The 27,500-nt window shown below is 44.3% G+C and overlaps 1 protein-coding gene across 1 annotated transcript in view; it reads left to right on the plus strand.

The window, feature by feature from the left end:
- Positions 1-27,500, plus strand: part of LOC138853487 (homeobox protein caupolican-like) — a 286,694-nt gene that overhangs the window by 167,724 nt on the left and 91,470 nt on the right. Inside the window, exon 3 of the mRNA XM_070090400.1 lies at positions 19,195-19,310. Within this exon, the coding sequence (XP_069946501.1) occupies positions 19,195-19,310 (116 nt within the window). The remainder of the gene's footprint in view (positions 1-19,194; positions 19,311-27,500) is intronic.

Raw genomic sequence — 27,500 nt, forward strand, 5'->3', positions numbered from 1 at the left:
ATACATGTGCATCTACCTTGGCTGATACCTATCTCCAATACACCAGGGAGGAAGGAGGGGCAGCTGCCAGCTTTAGGGAGTCCCAAAAGTCTAGAAAATATGGAGAACTTGCCCATCATTATATGTTTGTTCCCATAGGCTCAGAGACCCTTGGCTCATGGGGAAAGAGTGCATCTAATTTCCTTAAGGAGCTGGGAAAAAGACTCATCAGGGTAACTAGGGATCCCAGGGCAGCTAGTTTTCTGTTCCAGCGGCTTAGTGCGGCTGTTCAAAAGGGGTAATGCATGCTGCATTTTGGGCACGCGCCCCAGCTCTGAGGAGCTGGATGAGATTTTCGCCTTATAATCGGTGATACACACGTAACAACATGTACCGTATATGCCACCTTTATATCAACAATGTATCTCTTAAATCTTCTGTGCCATATTATGTAATAAAATATTCCTATTGGTAAAAAAAAAATAGTTTAAAAGATGGGGTGGTAGGGGAAGTGGAATATTCAAATGGCTTCAGGAAGAAATCCAAATATTCTTCCTTGAAGCCTTTTTATCCACTTCTCCGAGGCTATGGGTCCCACAATTTACACCAGAGGTGGACCCCATCCTATATATATATATATATATATATATATATATATATATATATATATATATATATATATATATATGAGTGTAAAACGAAAGCCTGTAATTGTTTTACATGGTGGTAGGATTGCTGGTGTTCTTTTTTCTGTCTCATAAACATGCAAGATTTCAGGTACGTCTTGCTACTTCTACTTACACTTAGGTCACACTACACATACATGTACAAGCATATATATATACACACCTCTCTGGGTTTTCTGCTATTTTCTTTCTAGTTCTTGTTCTTGTTTATTTCCTCTTATCTCCATGGGGAAGTGGAACAGAATTCTTCCTCCGTAAGCTATGCGTGTTGTAAGAGGCGACTAAAATGCCGGGAGCAAGGGGCTAGTAACCCTTTCTCCTGTATGGATTACTAAAATTAAAAAGAGAAACTTTTGTTTTTTCTTTTTGGGCCACGCTGCCTCGGTGGGAAACGGCCGGTTAGTTGAAAGAAGAAAAGAATATATATATATATATATATATATATATATATATATATATATATATATATATATATATATATATATATATATATATATCATACAAATTCATACACCCTACATCCTAATACCTTACAACATACAACGCGTACAACATTCTTATACACCTCTACACAGTCTTCACACACCCAACACCCTGCTTCATACACCAGCACATGCACCCCTCACCCCTCGTAATACACCTACAGTTCCATACACCCCAGCGACACACCCCAGCCTCCCTCTTCCTCCATCACCCCAAGTCTCTCCCCTACCACTCCCTTACATCAACACCCCACACTGTAGGATTGCTGTGGGAGTCGATAGAGGAGGATCCTGGTCTGTGTGTATATAAGTGATCCGAATATATTGAGAGATGTATGTGTATATGGAAATTCCCGGGAGACGATGTTAAGTCTACAGAGGATGGGATTCCATAGGCCTCTTGAATGGGCTGGCTTATACCTCAGTGGGGTAATTTGGCTTTGCAGACAGTGGCTTTAATTTGGCTTTATGAAACGGTGGCATGACTGTGACTTTATGCAGAACGGCGTTAATTTGGCTTTAACAGTGACTTTCAACAGTAGCGCTAATTGGGCTTGTATAAGCAGTGGCTTTAATTTGTACATTGGCGTTAACAAGTTTTTATAACCGGTTGCTTTAATATGGCTTTAAAAGCTGACACTTTAATTTAATTTTACAAGCGGTGGCTTTAAGTGGGCTTTACATAAAGCTTTTATTGGAACTAAGTTTGTGTACCACTGTTCTATTGGTTAGAAGATAGATATATAGATATATAGATAGATAGATAGATAGATAGATAGATAGATAGATTGATAGATTGATTGATAGATAGATAGATAAATATATAGATAGATAGATAGATAGAAAGATAGATAGATAGATAGATAATAGATAGATAGAGAGAGAGAGAGAGAGAGAGAGAGAGAGAGAGAGAGTGAGAGAGAGAGAGAGAGAGAGAGAGACGAGGAGAGAGGAGAGAGAGAGGAGAGAGAGAGAGAGAGAGAGAGAGAGAGAGAGAGAGAGAGAGAGAGAGAGAGAGAGAGAGAGAGAAGAGGAGGAGCTAGGGCAAAAGTTGAACCAGCCAGACTAGATCACGTGTTCTCCCTCAGTGACTCAGACAGTAGTAGTTACAAATCTAGCCTCTCTAGCAGTGGTGCCAGTCACTATTCTTTTCATACACACTAGAGGCTAGAACGACAAACAGAGGGAGAGAGAAAATAAAGAGGAGGCAGGGAGAACACAAGAATGGGAAACGGCACGAGAACGGGATAACATAATGGCACAACTTGGAGAGGAGTCCAGGAGCCAGAGCTCTCCTCTCTGTAGTCAGAGTTCAGTGGAATATACTCAGGCATCAATGAGATCCGTTGCTGGGTATCACTGCTTAATAGGGAGACATCAATAAGGACCATCAAGGTTGAGTTATTGGTTGTAGTCTATGTAACGACGGTCGGATGCGCGGGTGTGTAGCGGATATGTAGCGGATATGTAGCGGGTATGTAGCGAGATTTGTCGTAGATATGTCGAGGTGTCGTGCGTATGTCCTGGGTATGTTTGTTGTCTTGTTGACGGGTACGTTTCTTGTTCACGGGTACAATGTCTCAGGGGTATTGTGGGTTATTTGCGATTTGTTCTAACCACGGTATTGTGGGCAATTTCTTTAATTAATCCAGCCACGGTATTGTAAGATATTTTCTAATTAGTATTCCATCCATAGTATTGTGGGCTATTTATGAATTGTGCCAACCACGGTATTGTGGATTTGTTTGCCGATTGTACCAATTACGGTAATGTGTGTTTTTTTTTTTAGTTCCACGGAACCACGACTGGTATTAATTTCATCCTTCATGTTAACAACGGATGTTAACTGGAATATCGAGAATGATAATCGTTGGAGGGCTTAACAGTATCCCTTCAAATATATATAGAGTATTAGGTATTCCTGGAGGGATACCTTCAAGGATGAGTGTTTCATTTTGTCTTTTCGTTTTTTAAACTCGAGAACGCCTCATTCGATCGGCTTTAAACTTTCACAACATTGGCGTTTTCTGTATGTTATAAAAGCTTTGTGCAATTACTGACGTGTACAGATTAATTGATCACTTTAGTAAGGCTATTTAGGTTTCACGCACAATAAGACTTGATCCGAGGCAAGAAAGCTAATTGGCCAAGTACTTGGGTATACATGAGAGTACACGGGAGTAGATGGGAGCACATGGGAGTAGATAGAAGTAGATGTGGGTACATGGGAAAGACTTATAAGTCCACTTCGAGTCTATCTGCTGAGAAGAACTATCTGTTTTTACCTAGATTAAAAGACTATCGTGTACTATCTAGGTGTGTGAGGTGAGGATAGTAAAGCCGAAGGTGATGTTGATAGTTACAATGTAAGCTCTGAATGTTCGAAATATCTGCATATTGGTCAAGTACTGTGTTAGCATGTGTCGTAGCGTCGTAGGTGAGAGATGTATAAAGAGAAGTAGGATGAATATTGAGGTATTTATTGTTACAGTGATTGATGATATTTAAAATAGATAAGTAAATACTGAACACCTCCTGTCAAGACTGAGGGACTGACCACCTCCTGTCAAGACTGAGGGACTGACCACCTCCTGTCAAGACTGAGGGACTGACCACCTCCTGTCAAGACTGAGGGACTGACCACCTCCTGTCAAGACTGAGGGACTGACCACCTCCTGTCAAGACTGAGGGACTGACCACCTCCTGTCAAGACTGAGGGACTGACCACCTCCTGTCAAGACTGAGGGACTGACCACCTCCTGTCAAGACTGAGGGACTGAACACCTCCTGTCAAGACTGAGGGACTGACCACCTCCTGTCAAGACTGAGGGACTGACCACCTCCTGTCAAGACTGAGGGACTGACCACCTCCTGTCAAGACTGAGGGACTGAACACCTCCTGTCAAGACTGAGGGACTGACCACCTCCTGTCAAGACTGAGGGACTGACCACCTCCTGTCAAGACTGAGGGACTGACCACCTCCTGTCAAGACTGAGGGACTGACCACCTCCTGTCAAGACTGAGGGACTGACCACCTCCTGTCAAGACTGAGGGACTGACCACCTCCTGTCAAGACTGAGGGACTGACCACCTCCTGTCAAGACTGAGGGACTGACCACCTCCTGTCAAGACTGAGGGACTGACCACCTCCTGTCAAGACTGAGGGACTGAACACCTCCTGTCAAGACTGAGGGATTGACCACCTCCTGTCAAGACTGAGGGACTGAACACCTCCTGTCAAGACTGAGGGACTGAATACCTCCTGTCAGGACTGAGGGACTGACCACCTCCTGTCAAGACTGAGGGACTGACCACCTCGTATCAGTGCTGTGGGAATAATTATCTCAACCTACTACTTCACGTCTCCCACCATCAATGGTGAGCGAAACGTTTCACACGCTGTCCATAGAACCTCTGTTCTTGTAGACCATTATACGGTACGATACAGATGAAGGGTAATGACCTCCTTGTAGGAACGACTCGCGAAACTGGGTCGTACCTTTGCTCCTTCAATTTCCATAAACTCACGGGCAGTTCTGAGAATTTAGTAGAGCGAATCAACTCTTTTGCGAGTTATAGATGACTCTACGAATTTATGCAGCTGATCAGTGCCAAGAGGTGAGTCAGAAGTGTTCAGACGCTGAGTTTGGCTGAGTAACAGTTACTTACTCTTGTCTAGTTAATACGGTAACTCATCTATTTAATGACAAGCTATTATTATTATTATTATTATTATTATTATTATTATTATTATTATTATTATTATTATTATCAGTATTATCATTATAATTATTATTACTGTTATAATAATAATAATAATTATTATTATTATTATTGTTATTATTATTATTATTATTATTATTATTATTATTATTATTATTATTATTATTATTATTATTATTATTATTATTATTGTTTTTGTTATTATTATTATCAATATTATCATTATAATTATTATTACTGTTATAAATATTATTATTATTATTATTATTATTATTATTATTATTATTATTATTATTATTATTATTATTATTACTACTACTACTACTACTACTACTACTACTACTACGGGAACGACGAAGCGCTAAACCCATAAAACAGTCTTACAGCGACTAAAGAATGGCAGGCAATGGAGTTTGATTCGAGTAAGGGAAAGGCAGCTCTAATTCCTTAGATCACGAGCCCTTCACGAGCACCTTGGCACCCTTCTTGAAGGTGGTCTGAACCGTCTACCTTCATAATCAGTACAATATTTTCCATTTTCCTTTTATCTGATTTTTTTTGTTGTTGTTACCCTTATCATTTGGAAAGATAATCAGGAGGGGTGACTAAGTTATTTATCTCTGGTGTTTATAACCCATAGGAGTGTACTACCTTGTATCTGGGCTCATTAAAAAATGTATTAATGCACATTTTTGGATATTTTCCTGTGTGTGTGTGTGTGTGTGTGTGTGTGTGTGTGTGTGTGTGTGTGTACATACCTCCTTGCGTCTGCTCCTTGCGTCTGCTCCTTGCGTCTGCTCCTTGCGTCTGCTCCTTGCGTCTGCTCCCTGCGTCTGCTCCTTGCCTTTCCATTACATACACTATATCGTGGTATTATGGTGTAATGTAACAGGCGAGCATGTAAGCCCAGTCCTCGATATAATATACTTGGCAAGGGTTATAATCTGAGGGTGTAGGTTGTCCTCTTGCCTCCGCTCCCGTGATATACTCTGTTGTAACTCCCGCCTGAACGGCAGCTGTGCGTGATATACCAGCCAGCAACTAGCCTTACATGCTCCAAACACACACACACACACACACACACACACACACACACACACACACACACACACACACACACACACACACACACACACACACACACACACACACACACACACAAACACGCACACACACACACAGAAGACAGAGAACTCAGGAAAATAAAGAAATCAGCCTAAGAGCCAGAAACGAATATGCACAGATAAGAAGGGAGGCTCAGAGACAATATGAAAATGACATAGCATCAAAAGTAAAGACTGACCCGAAGCTGTTGTACAGCCACATCAGGAGGAAAACAACAGTCAAGGACCAGGTAATCAGACTGAGGAAGGGTGATGGGGAATTCACAAGAAACGACCGAGAGGTATGTCAGGAGCTCAACACAAGATTTAAAGAGGTATTTACAGTGGAAACCAGTAGGACTCCAAGAAATCAGAACAGGGGGGCACACCAGCAAGTGCTGGATGAGGTACATATAACCAAGGAGGAGGTGAAGAAGCTGCTATGCGAACTTGACACCTCAAAGGCGGTGGGACCAGACAACATCTCTCCATGGGTCCTTAAAGAGGGAGCAGAGATATTGTGTGAGCCATTAACAAAGATCTTCAACACATCATTTGAAACTGGGCAACTCCCTGAGGTATGGAAAATGGCAAATGTAATCCCAATTTTTAAAAAGGGAGACAGACATGAGGCACTAAACTACAGACCTGTATCACTAACGTGTATAGTATGCAAGGTCATGGAGAAGATCATCAGGAGGAGAGTGGTGGGGCACCTGGAAAGAAACAAGTGTATAATTGACAACCAGCACGGTTTCAGGGAAGGAAAATCCTGTGTCACAAACCTACTAGAGTTTTATGACAAGGTGACAGAAGTAAGACAAGAGAGAGAGGGGTGGATCGACTGAGTATTTTTGGACTGCAAGAAGTCTTTCGACACAGTTCCTCACAAGAGGTTACTGCAAAAGCTAGAGGACCAGGCACACATAACAGGAAAGGCACTGCAATGGATCAGAGAATATCTGACAGGGAGGCAACAACGAGTCATGGTACGCGACGAGGTGTCAGAGTGGGCGCCTGTGACAAGCGGGGTTCCACAGGGGGTCAGTCCTAGGACCTGTGCTGTTCTTGGTATACGTGAACGACATAACGGAAGGGATAGACTCAGAAGTGTCCTTGTTTGCAGACGATGTGAAGTTAATGAGAAGAATCGAATCGGACGAGGATAAGGCAGGACTACAAAGAGATCTGGACAGGCTACAAGCCTGGTCCAGCAACTGGCTCCTTGAATTTAACCCTGCCAAATGCAAAGTCATGAAGATTGGGGAAGGGCAAAGAAGACCGCAGACACAATATAGTTTAGATGGCCAAAGACTGCAAACCTCACTCAAGGAAAAAGATCTGGGGGTGAGTATAACACCGAGCATATCTCCTGAGGACGCACATCAATCAGATAACTGCTGCAGCATACGGGCGCCTGGCAAACCTACGGATAGCGTTCCGATACCTCAGTAAGGATTCGTTTAAGACTCTGTACACCATCTACGTCAGGCCCATACTGGAGTATGCAGCACCAGTTTGGAATCCACACCTAGTCAAGCACGTCAAGAAATTAGAGAAAGTGCAAAGGTTTGCAACAAGACTAGTCCCAGAGCTACGGGGATTGTCCTATGAAGAAAGGTTGAGGGAAATCGGCCTGACGACACTGGAGGCCAGGAGGGTCAGGGGAGACATGATAACGACATATAAAATACTGCGCGGAATAGACGAGGTGGACAAAGACGGGATGTTCCAGAGATGGGACACAGACACAAGAGGTCACAATTGGAAGTTGAAGACTCAGATGAATCAAAGGGATGTTAGGAAGTATTTCTTCAGTCATAGAGTAGTCAGGCCATGGAATAGCCTAGAAAGTGATGTGGTGGAGGCAGGAACCATACATAGTTTTAAGGCGAGGTATGATAGAGCTCATGGGGCAGGGAGAGAGAGGACCTAGTAGCAATCAGCGAAGAGGCGGGGCCAGGAGCTGTGACTCAACCCCTGCAACCACAAATAGGTGAGTACAAATAGGTGAGTACAGACACACAAACAAGCACACACACAAACACACACACACACACACACACACACACACACACACACACACACACACACACACACACACACACACACACACACACATACACACACACACAAACACAAACACAAACACACACACACACACACACACACACACACACACACACACACACACACACACAGTTATGACATAAGCCATATAGACTTCATACACAATACCTAATTTCGTTCAAGTCAGAACTGTAGGGATTCAACAACAATTTCTTCCCTGTTCGTCTGCTACATTAGAAGTTGTCATGGATCAAACACAGGAATAAATAATTACATAATCAGTGACATTTCTGTTTATGTATTGGATTAAATAATTTAGTGTTAGCATATAGGGGCAGAGAGGTGTACGAGTCTGTGCTTTGACACGTGTCAAGGAACCTGTCTCATACACGAATGTCTTGAGTGCGTCTTCGCCACATTGGCTTCATCGGTTTAGTGCGGAAAAAGAATGGTTGAACGTCAGGAGGAGTTTGAGGTAATCAGTCCCTCAGCCTGGAGTCGATGTGATCACTCCATCAATCTTGAAAAGATTAGATCGACTCCAGGCTGAGGGACCGATTACTTCAAACTCCTCCTGATCTGCAACCGTTCTTCTTTGTAATAGACTGATGAAGCCACTGTGTGGCGAAACATTTCCTCAATAAAGAGACCCAAGAGTTACACACGTGTCTAATTTATCAACTTGTCGGTCCTCTGAACCATTTATCTCCTTTGTCTGTGTCATGACATACATAAACATAATTATTGACTTTAAATAGTGAGAGTGAGAGAGAGAGAGAGAGAGAGAGAGAGAGAGAGAGAGAGAGAGAGAGAGAGAGAGAGAGAGAGAGAGAGAGAGAGAGAGAGAGAGAGAGAGAGAGAGAGAGATAGAGGTTGTTATTTGCCTCCCTCCTCCTTAGCAGGGAGAATCTGTCATGTGCTAGTTTTCGATTAGGCTTAGATAAGTAAACAGTTTACTCTAAGTATTACCGTCTCTAGCAGACACATTCACTGCGGTTGTCAGATAGGAACCCGTGTGATGTCTTAGTACTGTCCCACCAGGATTCCCTTACCTATACACTCAGGGCACATGTGAGTCTATAGGACCCGCCTGGAGCATTGATTAGTCACAGTGTGGCTAGTAAATGGTCCAAGTCGGACCGAAACGCCGTGGTAAGCTCCTCTCTTCTATGTGCGGGTTACTGGTGCATTGTTCCAGTCACTTTATTGAATTTTTGCTCTTAATAGCGTACACCCGAAACCCTCTTCAGGTATACTCCAGGTATACACACTCAGGGTGCATGGGAGTGTATGTGTAACCCACACACTCACATACACTGACACTGCACTGTACAATAACTCTACATCTCCAAACAAGGATTTCAATAGCCTGGGAGACCAGCCTGGTGCTTACAACGTACATATCAACACAGACATTACCGTGCCAGTTTAGTAGGAACATTAATGTACTTAAGAGTGACACAATACACTCACACCATGACTGGTTCCATTTCATTATCATAAAATAATTGACATTTAAATATATGTATGTTATGAATGTTATATATGTATATATATGTTACATATATAGTGTGAGCAAAGTAACATTTATGAAGGGGTTCAGGGAAACCGGCAGGCCGGACTTGAGTCCTGGAGATGGGAAGTTCAGTGCCTGCACTCTGAAGGACGGGTGTTAATGTTGCAGTTTAAAAACTGTAGTGTAAAGCACCCTTCTGGCAAGACAGTGACGGAGCGAATGATGGTGAAAGTTTTTCTTTTTCGGGCCACCCTGCCTTGGTGGGAATCGGCCAGTGTGATAATAAATAATAATAAATAAATATGTTACATATGTATTTTTTTTAATTATTATTATTATCACACTGACCGATTCCCACCAAGGCAGGGTGGCCCGAAAAAGAAAAACTTTCACCATCATTCACTCCATCACTGTCTTGCCAGAAGGGTGCTTTACACTACAGTTTTTAAACTGCAACATTAACACCCCTCCTTCAGAGTGCAGGCACTGTACTTTCCATCTCCAGGACTCAAGTCCGGCCTGCCGGTTTCCCTGAACCCCTTCATAAATGTTACTTTGCTCACACTCCAACAGCACGTCAAGTATTAAAAACCATTTGTCTCCATTCACTCCTATCAAACACGCTCACGCATGCCTGCTGGAAGTCCAAGCCCCTCGCACACAAAACCTCATTTACCCCCTCTCTCCAACCTTTCCTAGGCCGACCCCTACCCCGCCTTCCTTCCACTACAGACTGATACACTCTTGAAGTCATTCTGTTTCGCTCCATTCTCTCTACATGTCCGAACCACCTCAACAACCCCTCCTCAGCCCTCTGGACAACAGTTTTGGTAATCCCGCACCTCCTCCTAACTTCCAAACTACGAATTCTCTGCATTATATTCACACCACACATTGCCCTCAGACATGACATCTCCACTGCCTCCAGCCTTCTCCTCGCTGCAACATTCATCACCCATGCCTCACACCCATATAAGAGCGTTGGTAAAACTATACTCTCATACATTCCCCTATTTGCCTCCAAGGACAAAGTTCTTTGTCTCCACAGACTCCTAAGTGCACCACGCACTCTTTTCCCCTCATCAATTCTATGATTCACCTCATCTTTCATAGACCCATCCGCTGACACGTCCACTCCCAAATATCTGAATACATTCACCTCCTCCATACTCTCTCCCTCCAATCTGATATTCAATCTTTCATCACCTAATCTTTTTGTTATCCTCATAACCTTACTCTTTCCTGTATTCACCTTTAATTTTCTTCTTTTGCACACCCTACCAAATTCATCCACCAATCTCTGCAACTTCTCTTCAGAATCTCCCAAGAGCACAGTGTCATCAGCAAAGAGCAGCTGTGACAACTCCCACTTTGTGTGTGATTCTTTATCTTTTAACTCCATTCCTCTTGCCAAGACCCTCGCATTTACTTCTCTTACAAGCCCATCTATAAATATATTAAACAACCACGGTGATATCACACATCCTTGTCTAAGGCCTACTTTTACTGGGAAAAAATTTCCCTCTTTCCTACATACTCTAACTTATCTAAATACTGTTCACTTATATGTTTCACTGTAAACACCTGGTCCACACACCCCCTACCTTTCCTAAAGCCTCCTTGTTCATCTGCTATCCTATTCTCCGTCTTACTCTTAATTCTTTCAATAATAACTCTACCATACACTTTACCAGGTATACTCAGCAGACTTATCCCCCTATAATTTTTGCACTCTCTTTTATCCCCTTTGCCTTTATACAAAGGAACTATGCATGCTCTCTGCCAATCCCTAGGTACCTTACCCTCTTCCATACATTTATTAAATAATTGCACCAACCACTCCAAAACTATATCCCTACCTGCTTTTAACATTTCTATCTTTATCCCATCAATCCCGGCTGCCTTACCCCCTTTCATTTTACCTACTGCTTCACGAACTACCCCGACACTCACAACTGGCTCTTCCTCACTCCTACAAGATGTTATTCCTCCTTGCCCTATACACGAAATCACAGCTTCCCTATCTTCATCAACATTTAACAATTCCTCAAAATATTCCTCTCCTCTCCTATTTTTAACTGACAAATCCATTTGTTCTCTAGGCTTTCTTAACTTGTTAATCTCACTCCAAAACTTTTTCTTATTTTCAACAAAATTTGTTGATAACATCTCACCCACTCTCTCATTTGCTCTCTTTTTACATTGCTTCACCACTCTCTTAACCTCTCTCTTTTTCTCCATATACTCTTCCCTCCTTGCATCACTTCTACTTTGTAAAAACTTCTCATATGCTAACTTTTTCTCCCTTACTACTCTCTTTACATCATCATTCCACCAATCGCTCCTCTTCCCTCCGGCACCCACTTTCCTGTAACCACAAACTTCTGCTGAACACTCTAGCACTACATTCTACATATGTATATATGTTCTATATGTATTTATGTTATATATGTGTTTATATATGTATATTCAATTGAAATTTCCTTATCGTATTTCGTTAGTAAGGTCGAAGTTAGCTTGCTCCTGACCTTACATTCTGTTCTCCAGATGTTAAGGACGGCGTGAAAGCCGATATTTTCCCCCCCAAACTCGGCTTTCCCCATTTCTCCTCAATGTTCAACAGGCTTCTCTTACGAAGCTCCTGTACATAGCGTATTTTTTGTGTAATTACGACTGAAAAAATTCAGAGAAGACACAGCATATGAAGCTGAGATGCCGAACAGAAAGGAAGGAGATATGAATTATGCTAAGGTCATAACAGCCTGCCAAGAAGGGCCAAGGAGTGAAAGGAAAGAGCAGCTGGGTGCAGGTAGAGAGGGTGATAGGTCGAATGCAGAGGCACAACCATGCTACCGAGAGCCAGTGGAAAAATCATGGGAGAAAATGACCACGTACAGACAGGAACCAGAGTCACAGAGGGAGAGGCAATGGGAGGAGGAAAGGGCAAAATCAGTGTTTATCCATGGGCTTCAGGAGAGAGAGGAAAGGACGCACACTAAAAGAAGGTAGGCAGAAAGAAAGGAGATTGAGAAAATCATCACGGAAATAGGTGGAGAAGACATGGACGAGATTGTAAATTTTCAGAGAATAGGGGGGTACTTGAAGGGGAGAAAACGACCGATCAAGCTGATTCTCAGGACAGAAACAGTGCAGAACAGGATCCTCCAAGAGAAACCACGGTTGAAATACTCGGAAGAGTACAAGAGGGTGTTCCTAGACAGAGACAGAACACAAGCAGAACGACAGCAGCTAAGGGAGAGGACAAAAAAGCGAAAGGAGCTAGGAAAGGAAACAAGGATGGAACCAGGAGAGGTAAATCAGAGCAGAACAGAGCAGCAAGGGCAAGCACACACACAACTATCCTCAGAACCCCACAACCTATCACACCATGCCAACACAAACTACAATCCATACCCACAGCTTCCACCCAACACCCAGGTATAGAATCCCACAGTACGCTACCAAGTCTCCCACCCTCACAGGCCCCCAAACCACAGTGTTGGAAAGGAAACTGAAGGTATGGTACACAAACACTGATGGAATAACAAATAAGTGGGAGGAGTGTCATGAAAGAGTAAAAGAGGCATCACCGGACATCATAGCTCTTACAGAAATCAAGCTTACAGGTATGATAACAGATGCCATCTTTCCAATGGGATACCAGATCCTGAGGAAAGACAGAGGGAACAGGGGGAGGTGGAGGAGTGGCACTGCTGATCAAAAACCGATGGAATTTTGATGAGCTGGAGAGAGGAGACAGCGGAGAAGCAAGTGATTGCATAGTGGGAACGCTTCACTCTGGAGTTCCCAAAGTGGTAATTGCAGTGATGTATAACCCACCACAGAACAGCAGGAGGCCAAGGCAAGAGTATGACGAGAGCAATAGAGCGATGGTTGACACACTGGCTGCAGTGGCCAGAAGAGCTCATGCATGCAGGGCAAAGCTCCTGATCATGGGTGACTTTAACCACAAGGAGATCGATTGGGAGAACTTGGAGCCACATGGGGGCCAAGATACATGGAGGGCTAAGATGATGGAGGTGGTACTGGAAAACTTAATGTACCAACATGTAAGGGACACTACAAGGGAGAGAGAGGAGAGGATGAACCAGCAAGACTGGACTTAGTGTTCACCTTGAGTAGTGCAGATATTGAGGACATCACATATGAAAGACCCCTTGTGGTTTTAAGCTTCGAATACACAGTAAAGCTACAAGTGGAGGGGAAAGCAGGAAGGCTAGGACGAATGAAGCCAAACTACAAGAGAGGGGACTACACGGGAATGAGGAACTTCCTGCACGGGGTTCAGTGGGACAGAGAACTGGCAGGGAAGCCAGTTAATGAGATGATGGAATATGTAACAAGAATGTGCAAGGAGGCTGAGGAGAGGTTTGTACTCAAGGGTAACAGGAATAACGAAAAAGCTAGGACGAGCCCATGGTTCACCCGAAGGTGCAGGGAGGCAAAAACTAAGTGTGCTAGGGAATGGAAGAAGTATAGAAGGCAAAGGACCCAGGAGAATAAGGAGAGCAGTCGTGGAGCCAGAAATGAATATGCACAGATAAGAAGGGAGACCCAACGACAATATGAAAACGACATAGCAGCGAAATCCAAATCTGACCCGAAACTGTTATACAGCCACATCAAGAGGAAAACAACAGTCAAGGACCAGGCAATCAGGCTAAGGAAGGAAGGAGGAGAGACAACAAGAAATGACCGTGAAGTATGTGAGGAACTCAACAAGAGATTCAAAGAAGTGTTCACAGAGGAGACAGAAGGGGCTCCAGAAAGACGGAGAGGTGGGGCACACCACCAAGTGCTGGACACAGTACACACAACCGAGGAAGAAATGAAGAGGCTTCTGAGTGAGCTAGATGCCTCAAAGGCAATGGCGCCGGATAACATCTCTCCATGGGTCCTGAGAGAGGGAGCAGAGGCGCTGTGTGTACCCCTAACAACAATATTCAATACATCTATCGAAACAGGGAGATTGCCTGAGGCATGGAAAACAGCAAATGTAGTCCCAATCTTTAAAAAAAGGAGACAGACATGAAGCACTAAACTACAGACCAGTGTCACTGACATGTATAGTATGCAAAGTCATGGAGAAGATTATCAGGAGAAGAGTGGTGGAACACCTAGAAAGGAATGATCTCATCAACAGCAGCCAACATGGTTTCAGGGACGGGAAATCCAGTGTCACAAACCTACTGCAGTTCTATGACATGGTGACAGCAGTAAGACAAGAGAGAGAGGGATGGGTGGATTGCATTTTCTTGGACTACAAGAAGGCGTTTGACACAGTTCCACACTGGAGGACCAAGCAAGGATAACAGGGAAGGCACTAAAATGGATCAGGGAATACTTATCAGGAAGACAGCAGCGAGTCATGGTACGTGGCGAGGTGTCAGAGTGGGCAACTGTGACCAGCGGGGTCCCACAGGGGCCAGTCCTAGGACCAGTGCTGTTTCTGGTATTTGTGAACGACATGACGGAAGGAATAGACTCCGAGGTGTCCCTGTTTGCAGATGACGTGAAGTTGATGAGGAGAATTCATTCGATCGAAGACCAGGCAGAACTACAAAGGGATCTGGACAGGCTGCAGACCTGGTCCAGCAATTGGCTCCTGGAGTTCAACCCCACCAAGTGCAAAGTCATGAAGTTTGGGGAAGGGCAAAGAAGACCGCAGACGGAGTACAGTCTAGGGGGCCAGAGACTACAAACCTCACTCAAGGAAAAAGATCTTGGGGTGAATATAACACCAGGCACATCTCCTGAAGCGCACATCAACCAAATAACTGCTGCAACATATGGGCGCCTAGCAAACCTCAGAACAGCATTCCGACATCTTAATAAGGAATCATTCAGGACCCTGTACACCTTGTACGTTAGGCCCATTTTGGAGTATGTGGCACCAGTTTGGAACACACACCTAGCCAAGCACGTAAAGAAACTAGAGAAAGTGCAAAGGTTTGCAACAAGACTAGTCCCAGAGCTAAGAGGTATGTCCTACTAGGAGAGGTTAAGGGAAATCAACCTGACGACACTGGAGGACAGGAGAGATAGGGGGGACATGATAACGACATACAAAATACTGAGAGGAATTGACAAGGTGGACAAAGACAGGATGTTCCAGAGATGGGACACAGCAACAAGGGGACACAGTTGGAAGTTGAAGACACAGATGAATCACAGGGATGTTAGGAAGTATTTCTTCAGTCACAGAGTTGTCAGGAAGTGGAATAGTCTGGGAAGTGATGTAGTGGAGGCAGAATCCATTCATAGATTTAAGAAGAGGTATGATAAAGCTGATGGTGCAGGGAGAGTGACCCAGTAGCGGCCAGTGAAAAGGCGGGGCCAGGAGCTGTGAATCGACCCCTGCAACCTCAACTAGGTAAGTACACACAAGCCTTCACCAGATATATCATATATATGATATATCTAGAAGGGGGAGTGGCAACATACCTCTTGGACTGCAGTTATTGCCTGGTATATTGAACACTAAGAGGAAGTGGAGGGGAAGAGGAAACGGGGTAGGAAGAGGGGAAAGGAATGAAGGATGAAGCAAAGAGAAAATAGAGGGGAAGGAGGAAGGGGGGGTAATAGAGGGGAGAGTTAAAGAAAGGCTGAGCACATCTCCAAAAAATGTATGTGATGCTGGCGAAGAGCTCTTGATCGGAGGGATTGGAGCTTCCCCTCCCCTTTTCCATGGATCAAATTTGATTGTCTTTAATTCCTCAGGCGCTGTGTGCCTCCCTGCGGGTTTATCGCTTTCCCATGACTATAATAATTTGAAAGGGAAGTGGGGAGAGAGGAGGGGGGAGAGGAGAGGAAGAGAGAGGAGAGGAGTTAGGGGAGGAGAGTGGAGGAGGAGAGGGGGAGAGGAGAGGGGAGGAGAGGGGGGAGAGGAGAGGGGAGGAGAGGGGAGGAGAGGGAAGGAAGAGAGAGGAGAGGAGAGGGGAGGAGAGGGGAGGAAGAGAGGGAAGAGGAGAGGGGAGGAGAGGGGGAGAGTTTACGAGCCATATTTTTAAAATATTAATTTCAGCATAAAATTTTTGGGTGAGGCTGAGAGAGAGAACAATAAGTGTGTGTGTGTGTGTATGTGTTTAATTATTTATTTGTGATTATCTATTGATAACTAAAACAGAGAGTTATACACACACACACACACACACACACACACACACACACACACACACACACACACACACACACACACACACACACACACACACACACAGAAAGTGCAAAGGTTTGCAACAAGACTAGTCCCAGAGCTAAGAGGTATGTCCTACGAGGAGAGGTTAAAGGAAATCAACCTGACGACACTGGAGGACAGGAGAGATAGGGGGGACATGATAACGACATACAAAATACTGAGAGGAATTGACAAGGTGGACAAAGACAGGATGTTCCAGAGATTGGACACAGTAACAAGGGGACACAGTTGGAAGTTGAAGACACAGATGAATCACAGGGATGTTAGGAAGTATTTCTTCAGCCACAGAGTAGTCAGTAAGTGGAATAGTTTGGGAAGCGATGTAGTGGAGGCAGGATCCATGCATAGCTTTAAGCAGAGGTATGATAAAGCTCACGGTTCAGGGAGAGTGACCTAGTAGCGACCAGTGAAGAGGCGGGGCCAGGAGCTTGGACTCGACCCCTGCAACCTCAACTAGGTGAGTACAACTATGTGAGTACACACACACACACACACACACACACACAACTTCTACGATGTAGTCCTCTTCTCTCTTCCTGGTAGATTTAATGGTGAGTTGTGGATTTACTCGTAACGTGACCCTTCTGTTATCCCTCCGTTAACAGACGTGACCCTTCTGTTATCCCTCCGTTAACAGACATGACCCTTCTGTTTATCCCTCCGTTAACAGACGTGACCCTTCTGTTTATCCCACCATTAACAGACGTGACCCTTCTGTTTATCCCTCCGTTAACAGACATGACCCTTCTGTTTATCCCACCATTAACAGACGTGACCCTTCTGTTTATTCCCGTTAACAGGTGTGACCGTCCTGTTCATATAACTTGGTAATTGGAACTTAACAGAATTTAAATAAACTAGATTCATGTAGACTGAATTTAATTAATCATGTGTTTAGGTACTAGAGTCAAGCAACCAAACAACCTGCCAACCAAACAACCACTCAAACAATCAACCAATCAGTCAACCAATCAAACACCCGCTCAACCAGTCAGCCAACGAGCCGGCCAAAACCAGCGAACCGGCGAGCCAATCAACCAGATAAAATCAACCAATCAACCAGACAAAATTAACCAATATATCAACCAACCACCCAACAAAACAACCAATCTACCAGCCAACAAGCAGTCCCCCTCTTCCTAGTCCCACCAGAAAAAAAACTAAGTGGTTTTTTTTTCCACAATTAAAACCTCTCGAGCTGATTCTTTCTTCTCCATTTCAAAAAAAAAGAAAAAATTAAATGAATTTGGAAAGTAGATTCCCCCCCTCCCCTCGAAAATAATTTTTCTAATTCTGGCCATCGGTCAAAGCGTAGGATTATCATAAGAGAAGCAATATCTGAGTCGAGGGGAGGATCCAGCTCTCTTCATAAAGGGGTTGAATCCTCCTCTTCTTTCTCATTTTTTGCCCTCTTTTGTTTGTCTTGTAGAATTGGATCCCTTGACGCTGGCGTTGGCTCTCAGGGCTTCCTTCTCTTATATTCTCTTATGTTAGGTGTTTAACTTTGAGAAAGATTGCTGTTATTATTTATAGTCGTTGTAGTAATAGACGCAACAGCAGCATATTGATAAGAGGTAGATAGATAGATAGTATTTGCAAAGTGGTAGTAACTCCAGTTCTGCTGGAACTAGGCCTATAAAGCTGCAGTAGCTACTGAATCCATAGTCAGCTCAGGCTGACAGATTTCATTACCTCTGGTTTCGTAACCCATCCTGTGTGATGGAATATGACAGGGTAAACCCATTCTGTGTGATGGAATATGACAGGGTAAACCCATCTTGTGTGATGGAATATGACAGGGTAAACCCATTCTGTGTGATGGAATATGACAGGGTAAACCCATCCTGTGTGATGGAATATGACAGGGTAAACCCATCCTGTGTGATGGAATATGACAGGGTAAACCCATACTGTGTAATGGAATATGACAGGGTAAACCCATCCTATGTAAGGGAATATGACAGGGTAAACCCATTCTGTGTGATGGAATATGACAGGGTAAACCCATTCTGTGTAATGGAATATGACAGGGTAAACCCATACTGTGTAATGGAATATGACAGGGTAAACCCATACTGTGTAATGGAATATGACAGGGTAAACCCATACTGTGTAATGGAATATGACAGGGTAAACCCATACTGTGTGATGGAATATGGTCAGGGAAACAACTTAAATTTCCCATGTATACAGTAGCTATGAAAAACAACAGACTGTAGATGTTCCCACAATGCAACTCTCACACAGAACAGCGTAGGAAGAACACGCTCTTAGTGTTTTTAAGTTTGCCCTGAAGAACACACAGGAGGGGTTGAACACGAGAGGAAAGAACTCGCTGTTGCAATTTAATGACTGAACTTATATATATACACACACACACAAGCACTAACACTGGAATGCATCTTTCTGTTGCAGAGTTCCGGCTACGGCATGAAGGAAGGCGGCGCTGCTGACGTCTCCATGTATGGGAGTGGGCTGGGTGCCTCCCCGGCGGGGTACTACCCTTACGACCCCACCTTCGCTGCCTACGGGTGAGTACCCCCTTCGCAATCTCTGTATGGCATCCCCCTACCTCTACCCCCCCCTTCCCTACCTGTACTCACCCATTTGTGGCTGCAGGGGTCGATTCACAGCTCGACCCCTGTTTGTGTACGCAGCTCTCTCTCTCTCTCTCTCTCTCTCTCTATATATATATATATATATATATATATATATATATATATATATATATATATATATATTATCCTATAACGTTGTTCTACTGTGGTTAGTTAATTTTTATTATTAGCAATAATAATAATAATAATAATAATAATAATAATAATAATAATAATAATAATAATAATAATAATAATAATAATAATAATAATAATAATATATATTATTATTATTATTATTATTATTATTATTATTATTATTATTATTATTATATCTATGGGGTGATACTGCATCTGGGGAATGGGTGGGAATCTATATACGAACCCAGGAAGGGGAGAACAACTTCACTTCCTCGGATCAAACACCCTTTCACCACCTCTCTATTTACCTTTCCATTAAAAACAGTCCTCTCAGATAATGGCAGTGAATATTTGTCAATGCGCACTTATCTTCTAATGACGCTGTATATCGTGATCATATCTCCTTCCCTCCGAGGTCTGACACCAGACCAGTACACGTGGTCTGAAACCAGACCACGAGGCCATTTTTTGTGTTTTTAATTTTCGTAATTCGTAATTTTTGCTCTGGGAGCCATTTATGAGTGTTCGTAATGTTGTGTGAGTGTTCGTAATGTTGTGTGAGTGTTCGTAATGTTGTGTGAGTGTTTGTAATGTGTGAGTGTTCATAATGCTGTGTGAGTGTTCGTAATGATGTATGAATGTTCATAATGCTGTGTGAGTGTTCGTGATGTTGTATGAGTGTTCATAATGTTGTGTGAGTGTTCGTGATGTTGTATGAGTGTTCATAATGTTGTGTGAGTGTTCGTAATGCTATGTGAGTGTTCGTAATGATGTATGAATGTTCGTAATGTTGTGTGAGTGTTCGTAATGCTATGTGAGTGTTCGTAATGATGTATGAATGTTCGTAATGTTGTGTGAGTGTTCGTAATGTTGTGTGAGTGTTCGTGATGTTGTATGAGTGTTCATAATGTTGTGTGAGTGTTCGTGATGTTGTATGAGTGTTCATAATGCTGTGTGAGTGTTCGTAATGATGTATGAGTGTTCATAATGTTGTGTGAGTGTTCGTGATGTTGTATGAGTGTTCGTAATGCTATGTGAGTGTTCGTAATGATGTATGAATGTTCGTAATGTTGTGTGAGTGTTCGTAATGCTATGTGAGTGTTCGTAATGATGTATGAATGTTCGTAATGTTGTGTGAGTGTTCGTAATGCTATGTGAGTGTTCGTAATGATGTATGAATGTTCATAATGTTGTGTGAGTGTTCGTAATGTTGTGTGAGTGTTCGTAATGCTATGTGAGTGTTCGTAATGTTGTATGAGTGTTCGTAATGTTGTGTGAGTGTTCGTAATGTTGTGTGAGTGTTCGTAATGTTGTGTGAGTGTTCGTAATGTTGTGAGAGTGTTCGTAATGCTATGTGAGTGTTCATAATGTTGTATGAGTGTTCGTAATGTTATGTGAGTGTTCGTAATGTTGTGTGAGTGTTCGTGATGTTGTGTGAGTGTTCGTAATGTTGTGTGAGTGTTCGTGATGTTGTGTGAGCGTTCGTAATGTTGTGTGAGTGTTCGTAATGTATGAGTGTTCGTAATGTTGTATGAGTGTTCGTGATGTTGTATGAGTGTTCGTAATGTTGTGTGAGTGTTCGTGATGTTGTATGAGTGTTCATAATGTTGTATGAGTGTTCGTGATGTTGTGTGAGTGTTCGTAATGCTGTGTGAGCGTTCGTAATGATTTGTGAGTGTTCGTAATGTTGTGTGAGTGTTCGTAATGTTGTGTGAGTGTTCGTAATGTTGTGTGAGTGTTCGTGATGTTGTATGAGTGTTCGTAATGTTGTATGAGTGTTCGTAATGTTATGTGAGTGTTCGTAATGTTGTGTGAGTGTTCGTGATGTTGTGTGAGTGTTCGTAATGCTGTGTGAGCGTTCGTAATGTTATGTGAGTGTTCGTAATGATGTGTGAATGTTCGTAATGTTGTGTGAGTGTTCGTAATGTTGTGTGACTGTTCGTAATGCTATGTGAGTGTTCGTAATGATTTGTAAGTGTTCGTAATGTTGTGTGAGTGTTCGTAATGTTGTGTGAGTGTTCGTAATGCTGTGTGAATGTTCATAATGTTGTGTGAGTGTTCGTAATGTTGTATGAGTGTTCGTAATGCTGTGTGAGAGTTCGTAATAGTACACGAGATTTCGTAACGTTTTAAAGTGTTTGTAATGCTATGTGAGCATTCGTAATTTCGTGTGGGTGATCGAAATGTGAGTGTTCGTAATGATGTGCAAGAGTGTTCGGACTAACAAATTGATCAGCCAAGGTGTTGGTGCTGGCATCAACAGCAGCAGCGTGGGAAAGGAGGAGGATGAAGGGAGAGGGGAATGAGGATAGGAGATGAGGGGGAGGGGGATGAGGGAATGGGAATGAGGGGAGGGAGAGATAACCACAATTCAACATACCACACTAATTTACGTTCGAGCTAAAAACTGGACCTTAAAAAGCAGTTACACCTCTGAGTGCATCGAAGGTCTTGACTAATGCAGGTCTGTCTGTCCTCAGAGCCCGGCCGGTTAGGTTGGGTAGGCCGGGCAGGTCTGCCGACGCCTAGCCGCTGCTGGTGGATGGGCCTGCACACTGACACCAGTGTATATACCAAGTGGGCTACCACAGCACAGTGTGTATATAGACATATATGCTTAATACACACGCACACACACACACACACACACACACACACACACACACACACACACACACACACACACACACACACACACACACACACACACACACACACACACACACACACACATTACAATCAGCGAAGAGGTGGGACCAGGAGCTATGACTCGACCACTGCAACCACAAATAGGTGAGTACAAATAGGTGAGTACACACACACACACACACACACACACACACACACACACACACACACACACACACACACACACACACACACACACACACACACACACACACACACATATACACACACAAGTGGGAGAAGTGGCATAAAAAAATAAAAGAGGCATCACCGGACATCATAGCTCTCACCGAAACCAAGCCCACAGGAGTGATAACAGATGCCATCTTTCCAACGCGATATCAGATCCTGAGGAAAGACAGAGGGAACAGAAGGGGTGGAGGCGTGGCACTGCTCATCGAAAACCAATGGGATTTTGATGAGCTGGAGAGAGGAGACACAGGTAAAGCAAGAGACTACATAATAGGAACACTTCAGTCTGGAGGTCCCAAGGTGGTAATTGCAGTGATGTATAACCCACTACAGAGCAGAAGGAGGCCAAGACAAGAGTATGATGAGAGTAACAGAGAGATGGTTGACACATTAGCTGAAGTGGCCAGAAGAGCTCATGCGAGCAGGGCAAAGCTGCTTGCTGATTGTGGGTGACTTGAGTCACAAAGAAATTGGGAGAACTTGGAGCCACATGGGGGCCCAGAAATGTGGAGGGCTAAGATGATGGAGGTGGTACTGGAACACCTCATGTACCAACATGTAAGGGACACTACCAGAGAGAGAGAGAGAGAGAGAGAGGAGAGAATGAACTAGCAAGACTGAACCTAGTATTCCCCTTGAGTAGTGAAGATACTGAAAACATCACCAGTGACCACGTGGTTCTGAGCTTCGAATACATAGTAGAGTTACAAGTGGAGAAAGAAGCAGGAAGGGCAGGACGAATGAAGCCAGTCTACAAGAGAGGGGACTACAGAAGCCTGAAGAATTTCCTGCACGAGGTTCAGTGGGACAGGACACTGGCAGGGAAGTCATTAAATGAAATGATGGAATATGTGACAATGTGCAAGGAAGCCAAGGAGAGGTTTGTACCCAAGGGTAACAGAAATAACGAGAAGGCCAGGATGAGCCCTTGGTTCACTCAAAGGTGTAGAGAGGCCAAAACCAAGTGTGCTAGAGAATGGAAGAAGTATAGAAGGCAAAGGACCCAGGAGAATAAGGAGAGCAGTCGAAGAGCAAGAAATGAATATTCACAAGTAAGAAGGGAGGCCCAACGGAAATACGAAAATGACATAGCAGTAAAAACTAAATATGACCTGAAGCTGTTGTACAGCCACATCAGGCTGAGGAAGGTAATCAGGCTGAGGAAGGAAGGAGGGGAGATCACAAGAAACGACTGAGAAATATGTGACGAGCTCAACATGAGTTTCAAAGAAGTGTTCACAGAACAGACAGAAGGGACCCCAGAAAGATGGAGAGGTGAGGTACACCATCAAGTGTTGGATACAATACATACAACCGAGGAAGTAGTGAAGAGGCTGCTAAGCGAGCTAAATACCTCAAAGGCGATGGAGCCGGATAACATCTCTCCATGGGTCCTGAGAGAGGGAGCAGAAGCGCTGTGTGCCACTAACAACAATCTTCAAGACATCTATCGAAACAGGGCGACTACCTGAGGTATGGAAGACAGCAAACGTAGTCCCAAGCTTTAAAAAAGGAGACAGACACGAAGCATTAAACTACGGACCAGTGTCACTGACGTGTATAGTATGCAAAGTCAGGAGAAGAGTTGTGAAGTACCTAGTAAGAAATGAGCTTATCAGCGATAACCAGCACGGTTTCAAGGACGGGAAATCCTGTGTCACAAACCTACTGGAGTTCTATGACAGGGTGACAGCAGTGAAACAAGAGAGAGAGGAGAGAGAGAGAGAGAGAGAGAGAGAGAGAGAGAGAGAGAGAGAGAGAGAGAGAGAGAGAGAGAGAGGGTGGGTAGATTGCATTTTCTTGGACTGTAAGAAGGCTTTTGGCACAGTTCCTTTAAGAGATTAGTGCATAAGCTGAAGGACCAGGCAGATATAAAAGGAAAGGCACTGCAATGGATCAGAGAATACCTGTCGGAAAGACATCAGCGAGTCATGGTATGTGACGAGGTGTCAGAGTGGGCAACTGTGACGAGCGAGGTTCCACAGGGGTCAGTCCTAGGACCGGTGCTATTTCTGGTATATGTGAAAGACATGACGGAAGGAATAGACTAAGAAGTGTCCCTGTTTGCAGATGATATGAAGTTGATGAGAAGAATTCAATAGGACGAGGACCAGGCAGAACTGTCCAGGGATCTGGACAGGCTGCAGGCCTGGTCCAGAAACTAGCTCCTGGAGTTCAACCCCACCAAGTGCAAAGTCATGAAGATTGGGGAAGGGAAAAGAAGATCGCAGACGGAGTACCGTCTAGGGGGCCAGAGACTACAAACCTCACTCAAGGAAAAAGATCTTGGGGTGAGTATAACACCAGGCACATCTTCTGAAGCGCACATCAACAAAATAACTGCTGCAGCATACGGGCGCCTAGCAAACCTAAGAATTGCATTCCGACGTCTCAGTAAGGAATCGTTCAGGACTCTGTACACCGTGTATGTCAGGCCTATATTGGAGTATGCTGCATCACTTTGGAACCCACACCTTGCCAAGCCCGTAAGGAAATTAGAGAAATGGCAAAGGTTTGCAACAAGACTAGTCCCGGAGCTAAGGGGCATGTCCTACGAGGAGAGGTTAAGGGAAGTCAACCTAACGACACTGGAGGACAGAAGAGATAGGGAGGATATGATAACGACATATAAAATATTGAGATGAATTCTCAAGGTGGACAGAGACAGGATGTTCCAGAGATGGGACACAACAACAAGAGGTCACAATTGGAAGTTGAAGATTCAGATGAATCACAAGGATGTTAGGAAAGTATTTCTTCAATCAAAGAGTTGTCAGGAAGCTTTAAGGAGAGGTATGATAAAGTTCATGGAGCAGGAAGAGTGACCAAGTAGCGACCAGTGAAGAGGCGGGGCCAGGAGCTGTGACGAGATCCCTGCAACCACAGCTAGCTGAGTACAGCTAGGTGAGTACACACACACACACACACACACACACACACACACACACACACACACACACACACACACACACACACACACACACACACACACACAATCTTCGCATCTCACGAGTGAAAAAAAAACTAGAAGACAAAAGTTGCATCTTGTAGAGAAGAAAATTCCGTCAAGAAAAAAAATTTCTGAAACAAAAATTGTGTTTCCTCACGAGAAAACTTGTGCTCTTTCTCTCTCTCTCTCTCTCTCTCTCTCTCTCTCTCTCTCTCTCTCTCTCTCTCTCTCTCTATATCTCTCTCTATCTCTCTCTCTCTCTCTCTCTCTATCTCTCTCTCTCTCTCTCTCTCTCTCTCTCTCTCTCTCTCTCTCTCTCTCTCTCTCTCTCTCTCTCTCTCTCTCTCTCTCTCTCTCTCTCTCTCTCTCTCTCTCTCTCTCTCTCTTTCCCATATTCCTCCCTCTCCCTTTCATCTTCCCCATCCACCACTTCTCATCTTCCTCATTAACCTCTCATCCTCCCCACCCGTCTCCTCTCTCATCCTCCCCATCCCTCTCTCATCCTCCCCATCCCTCTCATCCTCCCCATCGCCCTCTCATCCTCCCCATTCCCCCCACTCTCATCCTCCCCCGCCCCTTTCATCATCCTCCCCCCACCCCTCTCATCCTCCCAATCCCCCCATCTCATCTTCCCTCTCATCCTTTCATCTTCCCTCTCACCACCCCCTCTCATCTTCCTCACCCCTCTCATCGTCCCCCACCCATCTCATCTTCCCCACCCCTCTCATCCTCTCAATCCCCCCTCTCATCCTCCCCACCCTCTCACTGTCCCAATCCCCCCTCTCATCTTCCCCCCCTCTCATCTTCCCCACCACCTCTCATCTTCCCCACCCCTCTCATCCTCCCCACCACCTCTCATCTTCCCCACCCCTCTCACTCTCCCAATTCCCCCTCTCATCTTCCCCACCACCTCTCATCTTCCCCACCACCTCTCATCTTCCCCACCACCTCTCATCTTCCCCACCACCTCCTCATCTTCCCCACCACCTCCCTTCCCCATCTTTCCCCACCACCTTCCCTCATCTTCCCCACCCCACCTTCCCCCTCATCTTCCCCCACCCACCTCTTCCCATCTTCCCACCACCTCTCATCTTCCCCACCACCTCCCCCTCTCATCTTCCCCACCACCCTCCCTCATCTTCCCACCCCACCCCTCTCATCTTTACCACCTCTCATCTTTACACCCACCACCTCTCATCTTCCCCACCTCTCATCCTTCCCACCACCTCTCATCTTCCCCACCACCTCTCATCTTCCCCCTCTCATCCTTCCACCTCTCATCTTCCCCACCCCTCTCATCCTCCCCACACCTCATCTCCCCACCCCTCTCACTCTCCCAATTCCCCTCTCATCTTCCCCTACCTCTCATCTTCCCCACCACCTCTCATCTTCCCCACCACCTCTCATCTTCCCCACCACCTCTCATCTTGCCCACCACCTCTCAATCTTTGCCCTCTCATCTTCCCCACCACCTCTCATCTTCCCCACCACCTCTCATCTTCCCCACCACCTCTCATCTTCCCCACCACCTCTCATCTTCCCCACCACCTCTCATCTTCCCCACCACCTCTCAACTTCCCCACCCCTCTCCTCCTCCCCACCACCTCTCATCTTCCCCACCCCTCTCACCCTCCCCAGGCCAGCGTGCAACAATACGACCAGCCACATGCAACATACAGTGAATGTTGCAACATTGAACTTCCCTGAATGATTGATCAACCTGCTGAAAGAATTTGTATGTACAATCTCTCTCCTTTCTGATCAAGTGAAGAAATACCCGCCTGGGTTTTTTAAGAAGTGGTTTTTTTTAAGGTTTAACTTTATAGCTGTCTCTCAAAATCTTGAGAATTTTCGTGTTTTTTTTTTTTCATTGTGGATTTTACTCCGTTTGTATCTCGAAATTTGAGAATTTCGAAGTGGGTTTTTTTAAGGTTTTTATTTTGTGTTTGTCTCTCAAAATTTGAGAATTTCGAAGTGTGTTTTTTTAAGGTTTTTATTTTGTGATTGTTTCTCGAAATTTGAGAACTTTGAAGTGGTTTTATTAAGGTTTTACGAGTTGCAGTTTTCCCCCTCCCTTCCAACTGAGGTTTTTAGAGTTAATAAACCAGAGGGTTTTTAGGGTAGTTTGTAAGAGAGGAAAGAAAGTGGAGCTG

This window comes from Cherax quadricarinatus, chromosome 31 (assembly GCF_038502225.1).
Source record: "Cherax quadricarinatus isolate ZL_2023a chromosome 31, ASM3850222v1, whole genome shotgun sequence".
Lineage (NCBI taxonomy): Eukaryota > Metazoa > Arthropoda > Malacostraca > Decapoda > Parastacidae > Cherax > Cherax quadricarinatus.